The sequence below is a fragment of the Palaemon carinicauda genome, chromosome 14 (genome assembly GCF_036898095.1).
Source record: "Palaemon carinicauda isolate YSFRI2023 chromosome 14, ASM3689809v2, whole genome shotgun sequence".
NCBI lineage: Eukaryota > Metazoa > Arthropoda > Malacostraca > Decapoda > Palaemonidae > Palaemon > Palaemon carinicauda.
In genome coordinates, this window is record NC_090738.1 from 4,304,518 (window position 1) to 4,319,411 (window position 14,894).

General features: G+C 41.3%; 1 protein-coding gene across 1 annotated transcript in view; it reads right to left on the reverse strand.

Annotated features, from left to right (window-relative positions):
• Window positions 1–14,894, reverse strand: part of LOC137653847 (uncharacterized) — an 829,144-nt gene that overhangs the window by 708,447 nt on the left and 105,803 nt on the right. The window contains exons 8-9 of the mRNA XM_068387498.1: window positions 14,217–14,390; window positions 13,838–14,099 (exon numbers count right to left, since the gene is read on the reverse strand). Of these exons, the coding sequence (XP_068243599.1) occupies window positions 13,838–14,099; window positions 14,217–14,390 (436 nt within the window). The remainder of the gene's footprint in view (window positions 1–13,837; window positions 14,100–14,216; window positions 14,391–14,894) is intronic.

Consider the following 14,894-nt stretch of genomic DNA (forward strand, 5'->3'; position numbering starts at 1 on the left):
AGAAGGTTGGTATCATTTGCTTCCAGCGGAAAATAGTCAAAACTAGTTCATAGGTTCATCCCAGAGTGCTTCCTCAAGGGGTGGCCCTGAGGTGTACTTGTCTGCATCTGCTCATGTTTATTCGCCAAAGCAAAATGAACGTAGGGTGGGCGGGCAGACATTGAGTTTGCAACACCCAGAGACATGAGAGACTCTTTCGGTACAAGACCTCCAGAGTCTTAAGGGGAAGAATTGAAATCAACCCCTGGAGAGGTAGCTATGCACTACCACTATGTCCCCAACTAAAGTACCTCAAGCAGCCATTCCTTGCACAGAGAACCCATGAGACCCAAGGAAGGCCAGAGCTGATGCACCACATCAGCAGAGAGTGACTCCCCTAGGGCTGAAGTCAGCGCTGCTTCTCTAGGGAAACCAATGGAGACTTCAGAACCATAAAGTTGTCCGGGGTCAAAGGGCCACCACTCATACTCTTCTAATCTCCAGAAGAGAGCAATTGACAGGAAGTCGACAGGTTTCTTCTCTTTCAAGGATGAATTCTTCCGCTGCCTACCATCAAACTGCCACTGGAGGGGCAACCACTCCCTACACTCATCGTAAGGAGATATATGTGAGCAGGAGTGATCCCTACAGGCAAGACAAAGACAATGAGGATTGGTCCCCAAGGCTACAATGAAGGTGTTGCATGGTTAATTGCTCAGAGCACACAATCTGAAAAGATAGAGGGAAAGTTTCTAAGTTTTAGGCCAGTTGTTCTTTAATCGTAATCAAGTAAAAATTTTGCATGAGAGAGCGACAGAATGTCTGTTCTCTACCAAGCCAAAATGAAAAGCTTATGTATTGTTACTAGTGCAAGTGTGAGTGGGTGACCAATCTACCCCCAATCCCCGCCCACTCCTCCACTAAATAGCAGCGGGTAGTTACACCTTGTAAGAAATATAATGCTCCATACTGTTAAGGGGCCCAGCCGGTATGTCAATATATAAGGTATAGGAAGAAAAACACAAAATCCTGAAAAAATTCACTGAGCTTCGTATGGCAATGGAGAATAAGTATACGAAATATCTTGTCAAAATTCCTCTTACTTTCATAGTTACAAGGTGATTAGTAAGAGTAACTCAATAAACCAAAACCATTATTCCCTACAAGAAAATACAGCATTTCTTCTGTTATCATAAATTTTTATAATTATTACATTTTAATATAAAAAAAATTGAGCAATGGCATCAGTATAAATTCCTTGAGTCACAAGACAATGAATTACACGGTAATTACACCCTTCGGCCTTCAGTCCTAGCACTAACCTCATAGAGAGTACACGTTTGAGTTTGACCTTTGACATTCACTCGTATTTACATTTGTTTTTATAGGTTCCGGCAAGAATTTCATCATGCCATAGAGGAAAGGACAATTTCAACATCTCGCTAACTTAAGGAATTAGCAAAGCTAGTGAAGGAGAGGGATAATGAAGGAGCTACCATCTCTCATAAAGAAGCAAGATATTGAGCAAAGGTATCTTCATTTATGATCAAATTATGATAAATAACTTTGGTTTATTAATATCCAAAAAAGGAACATAAAATTCATAATAATCATGATTTATTAGTATTGTCTTTGTAAAAATACAAAGAAAAACTTTGAATGCCCGTATCTCAAAACTATACTTATTGACCTTCAAATTCAATAGTCTCCCTTAGTTTTAAAGATATAGCATTGAAATTTGGTATATAACTTAGAAAGACATTATAAAACAATCAAATGTTGCCATTTTTCTAATTTTTAATTCAAATTTTTCAGGGTTTATCTTTTTACCATAATGAAAAAAAAATTCACATCTAGCAAAAAAAATTACTTTTAGAAAAAAAAAAACTCTTCATTTGATTCGAGTTATACATCAGGCCTATATAGGGTAGTAATCCTAGTTCTTGATATTGATTATCAAGGCAGGAGATAGAATTTGAAAAACACTCATTTTCAGGATAAATCACCCTGGCATCGCAAAACTGAAGGTCAGAGTCAAAATAGGGAAAATAGGGGTCAAGTTGATAGGTAAAGTACACAGGACAGGAAAATAGGGGTTAAGTTGAAAGGTAAAGTACACAGGACAGTTGTGAGACTGGCAATGATGTATGGAGTGGAGACATGGGTAATAAAGAAGACAGAAGAGAGGAAACTGGATGTGGCAGAGATGAGAATGCTGACATGGATGTGTGGAGTGACAAGAAGAGATAAGATATGCAATGAGGTAATTAGGGGTACCACAGGAATTAGAGAACTATCAGATAAGATCCAAGAAAGTAGACTGAGGTGGTATGGTCATATCATGAGAGGAGATGAACAGTATATTGGGAGGAGAGTGATGGAAATGGAGGTACAGGGAACGAGAAGGAGAGGGAGACCAAAGCAAAGGTGGATGGACTGTATCAAGGATGACCTTTGATTAAAGGGATTAACAGGTGGTGAAGTGTGGGACAGAGGTAGATGGAGAGCGCTGGCCAGAAACATCGACCCAATATAAAAGTGGGAAAAGATGCAGACAAAGAAAAAGAAGAAGAAGAAGAAGAAGAAGAAGAAGAAAAATGTCAAAGTCCTGTCCTTAAAAATGGCATTAACCGGCCAGCCCCTTAAAGAGCTCAGATAACAGATGTATAGATTTCATCTGCCTACTATTTTAAGATGGATAATATTATATTTGTACCATATGTAATAATAATTGATAGATATTTTGCATCTGTTTTGTATTCTTCAATATTTCCAATTTATGTAGTAAGAATAGATAGATACTTTGCACTTTTTAATATTTTGTGTTGTCGGGTGCTGTAATGAACGTTTACATCTTTTCTTCCCAGTTCCTGCTCAGTCTACCTTGTGCACTCGGCAAGTTAATTTCTTTCCTGTGAAATCTCAAGAGGGGTTCGACATTTTGGAAGTATAGATTGTTGTTTACGTTAGTGTTTTTCACATTTTTAAGTTATTAATCCCTAGAAGTGATTCATGTTTTCATTGCCAGTGTATCAGGGTTCTTTGAACAAATTGTTTATTGAACTAGTGTGTTCTGGAGGTACCGGGTAAGGACAACATGTTTATTTTCTACAGAACTACTTATTCTTGTGTGATTTAAGTGATCATTGTGATTGTAGTATACTGTATTGTCATATCCTAACTTTCTTCAATCATATTATTCATTTTTTGAGGCTTATATTAAGATATTAATTTGTTTCATTATTCATTTCAGTTCAAATGTAATACACAATCTGACAAGTTTTATATGGAAAGCACAATAAAGAAAAATCTTACATGTTGGTGTCAATTAGAACCCCTACATTGAAACACACTCTATATGAAATTTGAACCATTCCATGCTGTTGGAGGTAAAACGGAAGAAAATGGAAAACAACCTAGACAAGCTGGCAGTAGCGTCGTCCAACAAAGGCGATACTGAGGTGAGTAACGTGACCAAGATGACCCTAAAGGCTCAAAAAGATGAGGATAGTGCTTCAAACAACTGGAACTGATCTGATGGCGGCAAATCTACAACGTCAAGGGCGTCTACTCCAAAATTAGAGTATTGAAGAGCTGTTATAGAATGAGATATAGAAGAAAAAGCTGCCAAAATTAAAATGAAGTCATCGAAAATCGACAGAGAAATTAAGCAGATGAAACACCAAGAAGAATTAATGAAAATCCAAATGGAACAAGAAATAATTAAACATCAGCAAGAACAGGAAATGAACAAATGTAAATTAGAAGAAGCTGAAGTGCTTAGAACTGAAATGGGGAAAATTGAAGCTGAGAAAAATGTCAGGATAGCAGAAGTAGTTTTAGAAGCTAGAAGTAGTGCAGGCAGTACCCCAGGCCCCAGGGAGTATTCTCTTTGTTTCAAACAGCCTGTCTGTCGGATCAAAAATACCCCCTCGGAATTTCAAGCCAGTAAAGACTTCCATGACCAAAACTACAAAGGATAGGGAAATTTCGTTTGTTCCACTACCTAAGACTATTTTGAAAAACGGGATTCCAACTACAACACAAACGTCTGGCCTCAATCCATTAACCGCTCCCTTCACCTACATTAGAATTCAGCACCCACAGACACCCACAATACCTCTGGGTATGGTAGCTAAAAACCAATCACTTATGGAGGAGTCTCTGTACCAAACGTAGAGGCTCACACAGGTAATTATTGAACAACAACGTCAAACATTGTTGTCACTTACCAAAATTCCCACCTTCACTGGTGATATGACTCAGTATAGGAAATTTATTGATACATTTGACTATGTTGTTAGTACTAATACGGATGATCCAGTGTGTAGGCTTAACTTCTGAGCAGCATCTTACTGCGAAAGCATTGAAATGCATTCAATTTTGCAAATATTTAAAGCAAGCTGTAGGATATATTAAGGTTAGGGTAGTTAGAATACCAGTATGGGGACAGTCATGACCTCACTCGATGTTATCTTGACAAGATTCGGGCTCATAAGCCTTTTAAAATGCAAAGAATTATATGATTATGAAGTTTTGCTACAAGAATGTGAGTATTCAGTGGTGGCTGGAACTTTCGACACAATAGGATACGCAGTGCCCTTCATCCTCCGAGCTAAACAGCTCATCCAGAAGTTGTGCAAGAGAGGTCTTGAGTTGGATCAACCCATGGAAGAATCAGAAAGCTTATTCTGGAGGCAGAGGCTGAAAGAGTTACCAGAACTGGTTAAACTTCATGTTCCGAGAGCCTTCTCTCCTGTAAGTTTTGACACAGTAAAAACATACTAGCTTCATCACTTCTCAGATGCCCGCATGGATGAATATAGCACAGTATCCTATCTGAGGCTCACCAACAAAACAAATGAAGTACACAATACTATACTCTTCGGCAAAGCTCGTCTCTCACCTCTAAAACAAATGGTGGTACCAAGACTCGAATTAACAGCGGCTGTTGTTGCCATCAAGATTGATCAGATGCTCAGGAATGAAATTGACATCCCACATCTTCCTTCTATCTATTGGAGAAATTCTACTCAGTTCTGAAGTATATTTTGAACAATCAAGCATGTTATCCCATATTTTTCGCAAATCACGTATCCACTATCCGCAAACTTTCAGATGTCAAATGTTGGCAATACATGGATACAAAACAAAACTGGGCTGATCTAGCTTCCAGCGGAACTAAAATTCAAAAACTGCAAGATAGTCCTATCTGGCTAAGTGGCCCAGCATTTCTGCATCTAGAGGAATGTCATTGGCCTCTAATGCCGGAAGACTTAAAGAACGCACAGTTGGGCAATGACCCCAAAGTAAAGGCAGAAACTTCTTGCCTAGTTAATATTACTGAAGCAGCAGAAAGGTTCATTCTGGAAAGGTTCTCTTCTCTGGATATGCTTTTTTGTAAAATAGCTTGACTTCAAAGGTTCCCATACAGCATATAAGCAAAACAAAAGGGCTTGTCACTAAAATTGGGCTATAAACTAAGTGTTGAAGAGCTTGAAACCAGCAAGACGACAATATTCAAAGCTGGTCAAGCTGAAAGTTTCGCATCAGAACTGAAGAAAATCGGAGACACACCATCTACTCCTGCCAATACCAGAAATCTGCCTCTCACCATGAAATTGCAAGACTGAACCCCTTCTTGGCCAAAGATGGGCTACTAATGGTAGGGGGCAGATTGAATAAGAACCAGATGGAATTTGATACCAAGCATCAAATCATAATACCCGAGACATCGACTGCTTCCAAGCTTTTATTGAGAAAGATTCGTGAAGATTCTGGACATTCTGGTCAAAAATATGTTCTGTCAAAACTGCAACAAAAATACTGGATCATTGGAGCAGGTACGCTAGTAAGGAGCATTACTTCAAAGTGCGCTATCTGCAAACGTTTGTTGGCTTGACCAATGAATCAGAAAATGTCCAAACTCCCAACTAATTGGGTCACACCTGGAAAATCACCATTCACAAATACAAGTGTTGACTGCTTTGGGCCCTTCATGGTAAAGAGAGGACACATTGCGCACAATCATTATAGTGTTATATTCACATACCCCAACACTCGCATCATGCACTTGGAAGTAGTGGATTCAAAGGACACGGTCGCATTCATCAACGCTTTGTGTAGATTCTTATCCCGACGAGGCAGTGTTGAAATCCTTGGTTTCGACAATAGTAGTAACTTTATCAGGGCAGAGCGTGAGCTATGGATGGAGTTAGAGGAGATGGTTAGTAAGCAAGTTGTGGCTGACTTATCTACTAAGGGCATCACATGGATCTTTAACCCTCCATATGTGTCCCACTTTGGGGGAGTATGGGAACACCAGATAAGATTAGTCTGTCATATTTTTGGCCCACTCCTTCAACATCAGGCCCTCAATGAAGACAAATTTTGGACACTAGTGTGCGAGGTCGAAGTGATCCTAAGGGGACTGTACCAACCGTGTGTCACACGATCGTACATAGTAACGACATTTCATTTTGTGTATATATTATGCAGGATGAAAGCAACTGAGTCACAACCTTCCCTTGGCCACTCCGGAAGTCCACTCGCTCCTCTCGCCTTCCACCCACCCCCCTTGCCCCTCTGTCATTGGTACTATGGTGGACTCCACGGAAGTTGGCGCCACTCCATTGAAACTTTCGTCGTCCGCCAGCAGAGAGGCGTTTGCTTGGTTTCAGAACGCAAAAGTCCAGTTCCGCATCAAGGGCATGACTCGCTCAACCACCAAAGCAGATTATGTTCTCGTGGGGATACCCGAGGACACCTTCCCGGAAATATCCGACTGGCTTTGTGAACAAGGAGACACCCAAATAGCATATGACGCCCTCAAAACATACCTTCTGCAGCAGTACTCGCCATCACCAGCTGCCCATATAGCAAAGCTTTTTCAGCTCTCTCAACAACCGTTGGGGGACCAAAGGGTTTCGCTCACCATCAGGGAAATGACCAGTATCGCTCACCAGCAACCTGCCGCAGAGGGCTCTCCTCGTGAGGTGAACCTACTTCCTGCCCTTTGGATACGCCATTTACCCGAGCCTGTACGCGCTGCCGTACCCGATGTCGATAGTTTACCCATAAAGGACTTGATGACCAATGCCGACGCCCTTATGGACAGCCACTTCACGACCTTCAAGACCTCCATCAACGCCTCCACTCCTGACAAAGAGGATGACTATTCAACATCAACCGAAGCTGACGTGAATGCTGTAGGACATACAGTACACACTTACCCCATGATGTTCCGAAGCAGCGACAAAGCCACCCATCACCCACCACTCGCTCGCGCCCCAACCAATGACTTCTACAGCCACTTACTGCCTCCCATCGGCCGCAGTTTTGCTACTACCACTACAGATTCGGGGCAGCCGCGAAGAAATGTACCAAGGATTGTCAGTGGCCAAAAAATGTGTAAGTAGGCCATCGCTCGTGGCGGTGGCCTCCCGTGTTTCTAATCTTTTCTTTTTACATGATGCAGGAATGGGCGTGCGATTTTTGGTAGACACGGGTGCTTGTCGTTCTCTTTAGCCAAGGGAACTCTTCAGGATACAACGTAGTCTATCTACGTCTACCTGGTAGCTGCCAACGGATCTGCGATACCCACCTACGGTTACAAGAACCTCACATTATCGTTTGGGAACGGCAAATTTAATTGGAAGTTTCTCGTTGCTGATGTCACATTTCCACTCCTCGGTGCGGATTTCCTCTCTCATTTCCACCTTCTGGTCGATGTCCCTCACCAACGATTGGTCAACGCAGACTCGTACTTGTCGACACCTCATCAACCCGCCCCCTCCAACCTTGCTCTCCACATCAGCGCACCCACGGATGCCTACGCCCACCTCCTCATGTCGTACCTAGAAGTTTTCTGTCCAGAACTTCACCAAACGCCCATGGCTCTTGCCAAGCACGGTATTTATCACCATATCAAGACAACGGGACCCCCAGTCTTCGCAAAATTCAGACGTCTGGTACCAAAACAATTGTCAGCCGCCAAACAGACGTTCGCTGAAATGGAGGAAATGGGCCTTTGCCAAAAGGCCTCCAGCCCATGGTCGTCACCTTTACACATTGTTCTGAAGAAAGACAGCTCCCTCCATCCATGCGGGGATTACAGGGGCCTGAACATGCAAACAGAACCAGATCACTACCCCCTCCCATACATCGCCAACGTGACCTCCCAGCTGCACAAAGCAAAGGTTTTCTCCACGCTCAACCTCCTGAAGGGGTATTATCAGGTGCCTATGAACCCAGAAGACATCCTCAAGACTGCCATCACCATTCCGTTTGGTACATACACCTTCAATTACTCCTGTTTTGGCCTTCGTAATGCTGAGGCCACTTTTCAACGTCTCATGGATGGCATCTTATGGGACCTCCCCTTCTGTGTATGTTATGTGGACGACATACTTGTGTTCTCTTCCTCAAAAGAGGAACACCTCCATCACCTGCGAATCGTGCTCGACTGCCTGCAACAAAACTGCCTTGTAGTCCGGTACGACAAGTGTACCTTTGGCGCCAACGAAGTGTCGTTCTTAGGGCATCCCCTCCCTGAGAAGGTAGCAGCCATTCAGAACTTCCCCACACCCTCAACCGTCAAAGCTCTGCAGGAATTCTTGGGCATGATCAACTATTATCACCGTTTTATGCCAGCCATTGCCGCCACTCTTTCTCCCCTCTACGCCTCCCTCAAGGGCAAGCCAAAAGACCTGAAGTGGGGTCCCCTTCACGAAGCGGCCTTCTCCAATGCAAAGAAGGCCCTATCAACTGCTGCAGCTCTCACTTTTCCTATCCCACATGCCTCTCTCCTTCTTTCCATCGATGCCAGCGATGTCGCTATTGGTGCAGTACTCGTACAGGTAGTCAACAGCTCTCTCCGCCCATTGGCCTTCTTAAGCAGAAAACTGTCCAAGGCAGAATCGGGTTATTCTACCTTCGATCGCGAATTGCTGGCGGTGCACTTGGCTGTCCGTCACTTTTGCCATTTCTAAGAAGGTGCGCCCTTCGTCATTCGCATAGACCACATGCCTCTGGTGCACGCCCTAACTCGACAGTCTGACGCCTGGTCCGCCCGTCAACGCTGACATCTCTCCGCCGTGGCTGTATACAATTGCACCCTTCAAAACATCCCTGGGAAAATGAATCTCGTTGCCGATGCCCTGTCGAGAAACAAGTTGGCTGCCGTTCAACTGGGATTGGATTACAACGCCTTGGCTGAAGCCTAACGACGGGATCCAGAGTATCAAGCATGTAGGACATCCTGCACATCCCTCCATTGGGAAAACATCCCCTTCGACAACTCCAACACCACCCTCCTCTGTGATGTCAGTGCTGGTAGACCGCGACCTTGGATTCCTGCTCCCATGCGCTGACAGGTGTTTGATTTCAACACGCCTTTCACATACCTCATGCTGTTCTACTGCACAGCTGCTGAAGCATAGTTCATTTGGCACGGCATTTCTAAGGATGCTAATGATTGGGTCCGTGCCTGTACTTCTTGCCAAACTTCCAAAGTACATTGACACACGGATTCAGGAGTGGGCACCTTTCCTCAACCTCACCGTCGTTTCACCCACATTCATATCGACGTTGTAGGCCCCCTACCCACATCACAAGGACATCATTAACTGTTTACCTTCATCGACCGCTCCACTCGTTGGCCTGAAGCCATTCCCAAGGAAACTGCAACGTCCGCCTCATGTACATCTGCCTTACTCTCAGGATGGATTGCAAGATTTGGTATCCCTGAGCATATTACTTCTGACAGGGGTACCACTTTCACCTCTCAATTATGGACATCATTAGCGAATCTCCTGGGCATCACCCTACATCAGACAACTGCCTACAACCCCACTGCCAATGGAATGGTTGAACTTTTTCATCGCACCATCAAAGCAGTTTTGATTTCCCACTGCAAGGATTCCAACTGATTTACTCAGCTTCCCTGGGTCCTCCTAGGACTAAGGACCACTCCTAAAGACGCCCTCGACATCTCGGCAGCTGAAATGATGTATGGCGACCCGTTGGTCGTCCCTGCCGAATTTTTTCCTTCTGCAACCTCCTCCGACGATATCCAGCGCATACGTCATGTCGTGGGCAAATTTACTCCATGCCTCCAGACTTACAAGCCCCCAGCGAAGCATCACATACCGACAGACTTGCACTCTGCAACGCACGTCTTCCTATGCCACGACACTGGCAAGCCACCGCTAACGCCCCCTTACACGGGCCCTTTCCTTGTGATCCGATGCAGTCCGAAAGCATTTCTACTAAACACTCGTGGCAAAGAAGACTGGGTCTCCATTGATCATCTAATACCTGCTTATCTCCTGCCAGATGACCTGCCTACAGTTCGCCTCTCTAGATCATGGTGCCCTATTTAACATGTATAATATGTCATTTTTAGGGGGGGAGCCATGTACCTACTATGTGTCACACGATCGTACATAGTAACGACATTTTATTTTGTGTATATATTATGCTTGTATCTTCGCTCTCCCCTCGCACTGATAAGGACCTGAAATAACATGTCTGTTTTTCTCACCGTTAACTGTTAATGGGTGCGGTGTTGGTTGAACATGAAATTGCCTGTTATGTCTTTTATGCCCTTTTTGCCTGGAGTTTATGTATATGATGTGACGGGCCGAGAGAAGGTTGACTCAAAGGCATGATGAAAGCAACTGAGTCACAACCTTCTCTCGGTCCGTCACATTGGTCACTCTGGGGTCACCAATGTGACGGGCTGAGAGAAGGTTGTGACTCAGTTGCTTTCATCCTACCTTTGAGTAACAACCTTCTCTCGGCCCGTCACAGGGCCGGCCAGAATGCCAATATTTGCGGGTATAGGAAGAAAAATACAAAATCCTGAAACAAATCACTGAGCTTCATAGGGCAATGGAGAATGTGTATACAAAATATTTTGTCAAAATTGCTCTTTCTTTCAGAGTTACAGGGTAATTAGTAAAGTAACTCAATAAACCATAAACATTGTTCCCTGCAAGAAAATGCAGTATTTCTCTTGTTATCATAAATTTTGATAATTATTACATTTCAATGTAAAATAAATTGTGAACAATGGCATTTGTATAACTTCCACGAGTCATATACGATGTAGTATTACACCCTTCATCATTCAGTCCTACCACAAACCTCAGAGAGAGTACATGCCTGAGTTTGACATCTGACATTCACTCATTCACTCATTTTTACGTTTTTTTTTTTCATTTTTGGTAAGAATTTTATCATTTCACAGACGAAAAGACAATTTCAACATCTTGCTAACATAAGGAAGAAGAAAATTTGCTCTATTAAAAGTTCAGAAGAGGGTAATACTGGTAGTGTAGAGAGAGAGAGAGAGAGAGAGAGAGAGAGAGAGAGAGAGAGAGAGAGAGAGAGAGAGAGTTGTTAGGATGAAGAAGCAATGGCCTTGCCTGAAACGAGCAAAAAAAGAAAAATATTGAGCAAAAGGATTTTCGTTTATGAGTAAATTATGATAAAGAACTTTGTTTTCATTTATCAATATCCAAAAAGGAACATAAAATTCATAATAATCAGGATTTATTAATATTGTCTTTATAAAAATACAAAGAAAAACTTTGAACGCCCTCTGACATTCATTCATTTTTACGTTTTTCTCGTTTCCCGCAAGAATTTTATCATTTCAAAGAGGAAAAGACAATTTCAACTTCTTGCTAACATAAGGAAGAAGAAAATTTGCTCTATTAAGAGTTCAGAAGAGGGTAATATTGGTAGTGCAGAGAGAGAGAGAGAGAGAGAGAGAGTTTTGGATAGAGGAGCGGCCGCCTTGCTTCACAGGAGCCGAAAGAAGCAAGATATTGAGCAAAAGGATCTTCATCTATGATTAGATTAGGATATATAACTTTGTTTTCTTTTATTAACACCCAAAAAAGAACATGAAATTCATAATAATCATGATTTATTAATATTATCTTTATAAAAATACAAAGAAAAACCTAGAATGCCTGTATCTCAAAACTATACTTGTTGTTGGGGTATTAAAGCCAACACTTGTTGTTGGCACGGGCCTTTCCCTTGGTTGGCCCGTAGGCTCACTATACTTATTGACCTTCAAATTCAATAGTCTCCCTTCGTTTCCAAGGTAGAGCATTGAAATTTGATATGTAACTTAGAAATGCATTATAAAACAATGAAATAAAACCCCTTTTTCCCAATTTTTGTTTCATATTTTTTTCTTTATTTTTTCCCTGATTTTTTATGGTTTATTTTTTACCATAATGAAAAAATTCATATCTGGTAAAGAAAATATACTTTTAGTAAAAAACGCTTCATATTATTGGAGGTCTATATCAGGTCTATATAGGGTAGTAATCCCAGATTTTAGTAATAATTATCAAGGGAGCAGATAGAATTTGAAAAACACTCATTTTCAGGATAAATCACTCTGGCGTCGCAAAACCGAAGGTCAGAGGCAAAATTCCTATACAGTTTGGAGATGGCCTAAGTCACCTTATAAAGTGGTATGAATGTCAAAGTCCTGTCATTAAATATCGGCAATAGTCGGCCAGCCCCCTTAAATAGCAGGCCTCTCACTAGATCATCAGAGGATCCCCATGATTTGTAGCCTATTACTCCAGGTCACATCTTAGCATTGAAAGGACCAGTTACATCTCCAGGTGTATTCCAACAGCAAGACCTGTATGTTAAGCAAAAATGGCGCCTGGTGAAGTATCTTGCAGACCAGTTTTGGATTCGTTGGTGCAGGAGCGACAGCGCTGGAACTCAAAACGATGCAATCTCGTCATCAACGACATCATTATGGTTATGGAGGAAGACGTTCCTCAAGGTTCTTGGCCTCTGGGTAAAATGCTGGAGGTAGTGGTGGATTAGAGTGGTCTAGTGGGAAAGGCTAGGATCAAAACCAAATCCGGAGAATACTTGCGACTCATTTACAAGTTATGTTTTCTTCTGGAAAGTGAGTGCAATGAAAGTGTGATCGATAACTCAAGTGTTATGTGATTTATAAAGTTGTCATTATACTCCATTGAACAGGGGTTTGTGCATTTTGAATCAAGGAAAGTTTTATTTTTAATTCAGTAATTAGTTCTTTATATTTCCCAGTGATGAATAATCAAACCAGTGGATTAGTGGGGGAGGGGGGTATAGGAAATATAGCGCTCCATACTGTTAAAGTGCTCAAATAACAGATGTAAAGATTTCAATTGCCTACTATTTTAAGATGGATAATACTATATTCCTACCATATGTAATAATAATTGATAGATGTTTTGCATTCTTCGATATTTCTAATTTATATAATGATAATTGATAGATATTTTGTATGCTTTAATATTTTGTGTTGTGGGGTGCTGTAATGAACGCTACCATCCTTTCTTCCCATTCACATTGCTCAGTCCACCTCGTGCACTCGGAAAGTTAATTTCTTTCCTGGGAAACCCCAAGAAGGGTTCAACATTTTGGAAGCATAGATTGTTGTTTACGTTAGTGTTTTTAACATTTTAAGTTGTTAATCCCTATTTTACAGAACTACTTATTCTAGCGTGATTTAAGTGATCATTGTGATTGTATTATATTATCATATCCTAACTTTCTTTAATCATATTATCCATTTTTCGAGGCTTATATTAAGATATTAATTTGTTTCATTATTCATTTCAATTCATATGTAATACACCATCTGAAAAGTTTTATATGGTAAGCACAATAAAGAAAAAATTATATGTTGGTGTCTATTAGAACACACCCTATACACCTCACTTAAAAATCTTATGGCTGGTTTCAGCTGTCACAAATATATAATTCCACTGTAAAGACCGAAATTGTTTAATTATAGTGCCAGAACAAATAAAAATTTACTTACTTATTTGAGAGATGAATTCAGCAGCATCTTTGAATCGTTGTTTAATGCTGTTGGAGAGCGAGGTTCTGAAACCCTCCCACTGGGGCTCGGAGAGAGTGACCACCAAGGTTTCCCGTTTGGGCTCAAGAGGTCTTAGTAACGGTGCTGCTTCGCCTGATCCCTCTGAAGCACCATTAGTAGCGGCTTTTTGGCGCCACTTAGGTATTTTCGGAGGCTGGGGTTCTTCCCAGGTACCCCGATATAACTGAACGCATTTATCCAGCTGAGGAGTGAAGAAAAAGGAAAAATCTCTATTGATAGAAATACAACACCATTTCCCTGTCTTTTCACCTTTAAAGATATCAATATCAGGTACTAATATATATTTAGTCCAAGTTACCTCCTTAAAGAGATCCATAAATGCAGAAAAAAGCTCAGATTCATTGGGTTGTAAGGTAATGTTGTCATTTTCTAAAACCAAGTAAAGTTTTAGCCTTGGCCCCACCCAAGGCTCTTCCTCACTCCCTAACCATTTCAGGACAGACTCCACACTTCTTATCAACACCTCCTGAAGCTGGAAGGATAAATTAAATTATCGTAACAATGAAAGATGGCAGCAGTTGGAAACGGATATGATATAATACACATACTCTAAATTATAATAACATTATTTATATATAATTATATATGTACATATATATATATATATATATATATATATATATATATATATATATATATATACATATTACATATATATATATATATCACAAATTTTAATATAATTTGTATTTTTCCTACCAATAGAGTCATAAGTCCTATAAGTAGGGAGCATGTTTTCAGCGCAAAGTTGGACGTTTGTTCAATTGTCTAACGAACAGTTAAGTGACAGGTAGGAGAGAGGGTGAGGAGCCCCATCCCTTACCTGTCAAAGTCTCTTCACTTATGACTTTTTGGCTAAGAGCTGAGAGGGATGGTTAAGGAGGGAAGTATCATCTAAAGGATTCAGGTTTCTATAGCTAGGAAAAACACAAATTGCTTTGATAATTTGTGATTTGTTCTTACACGAATATAATTC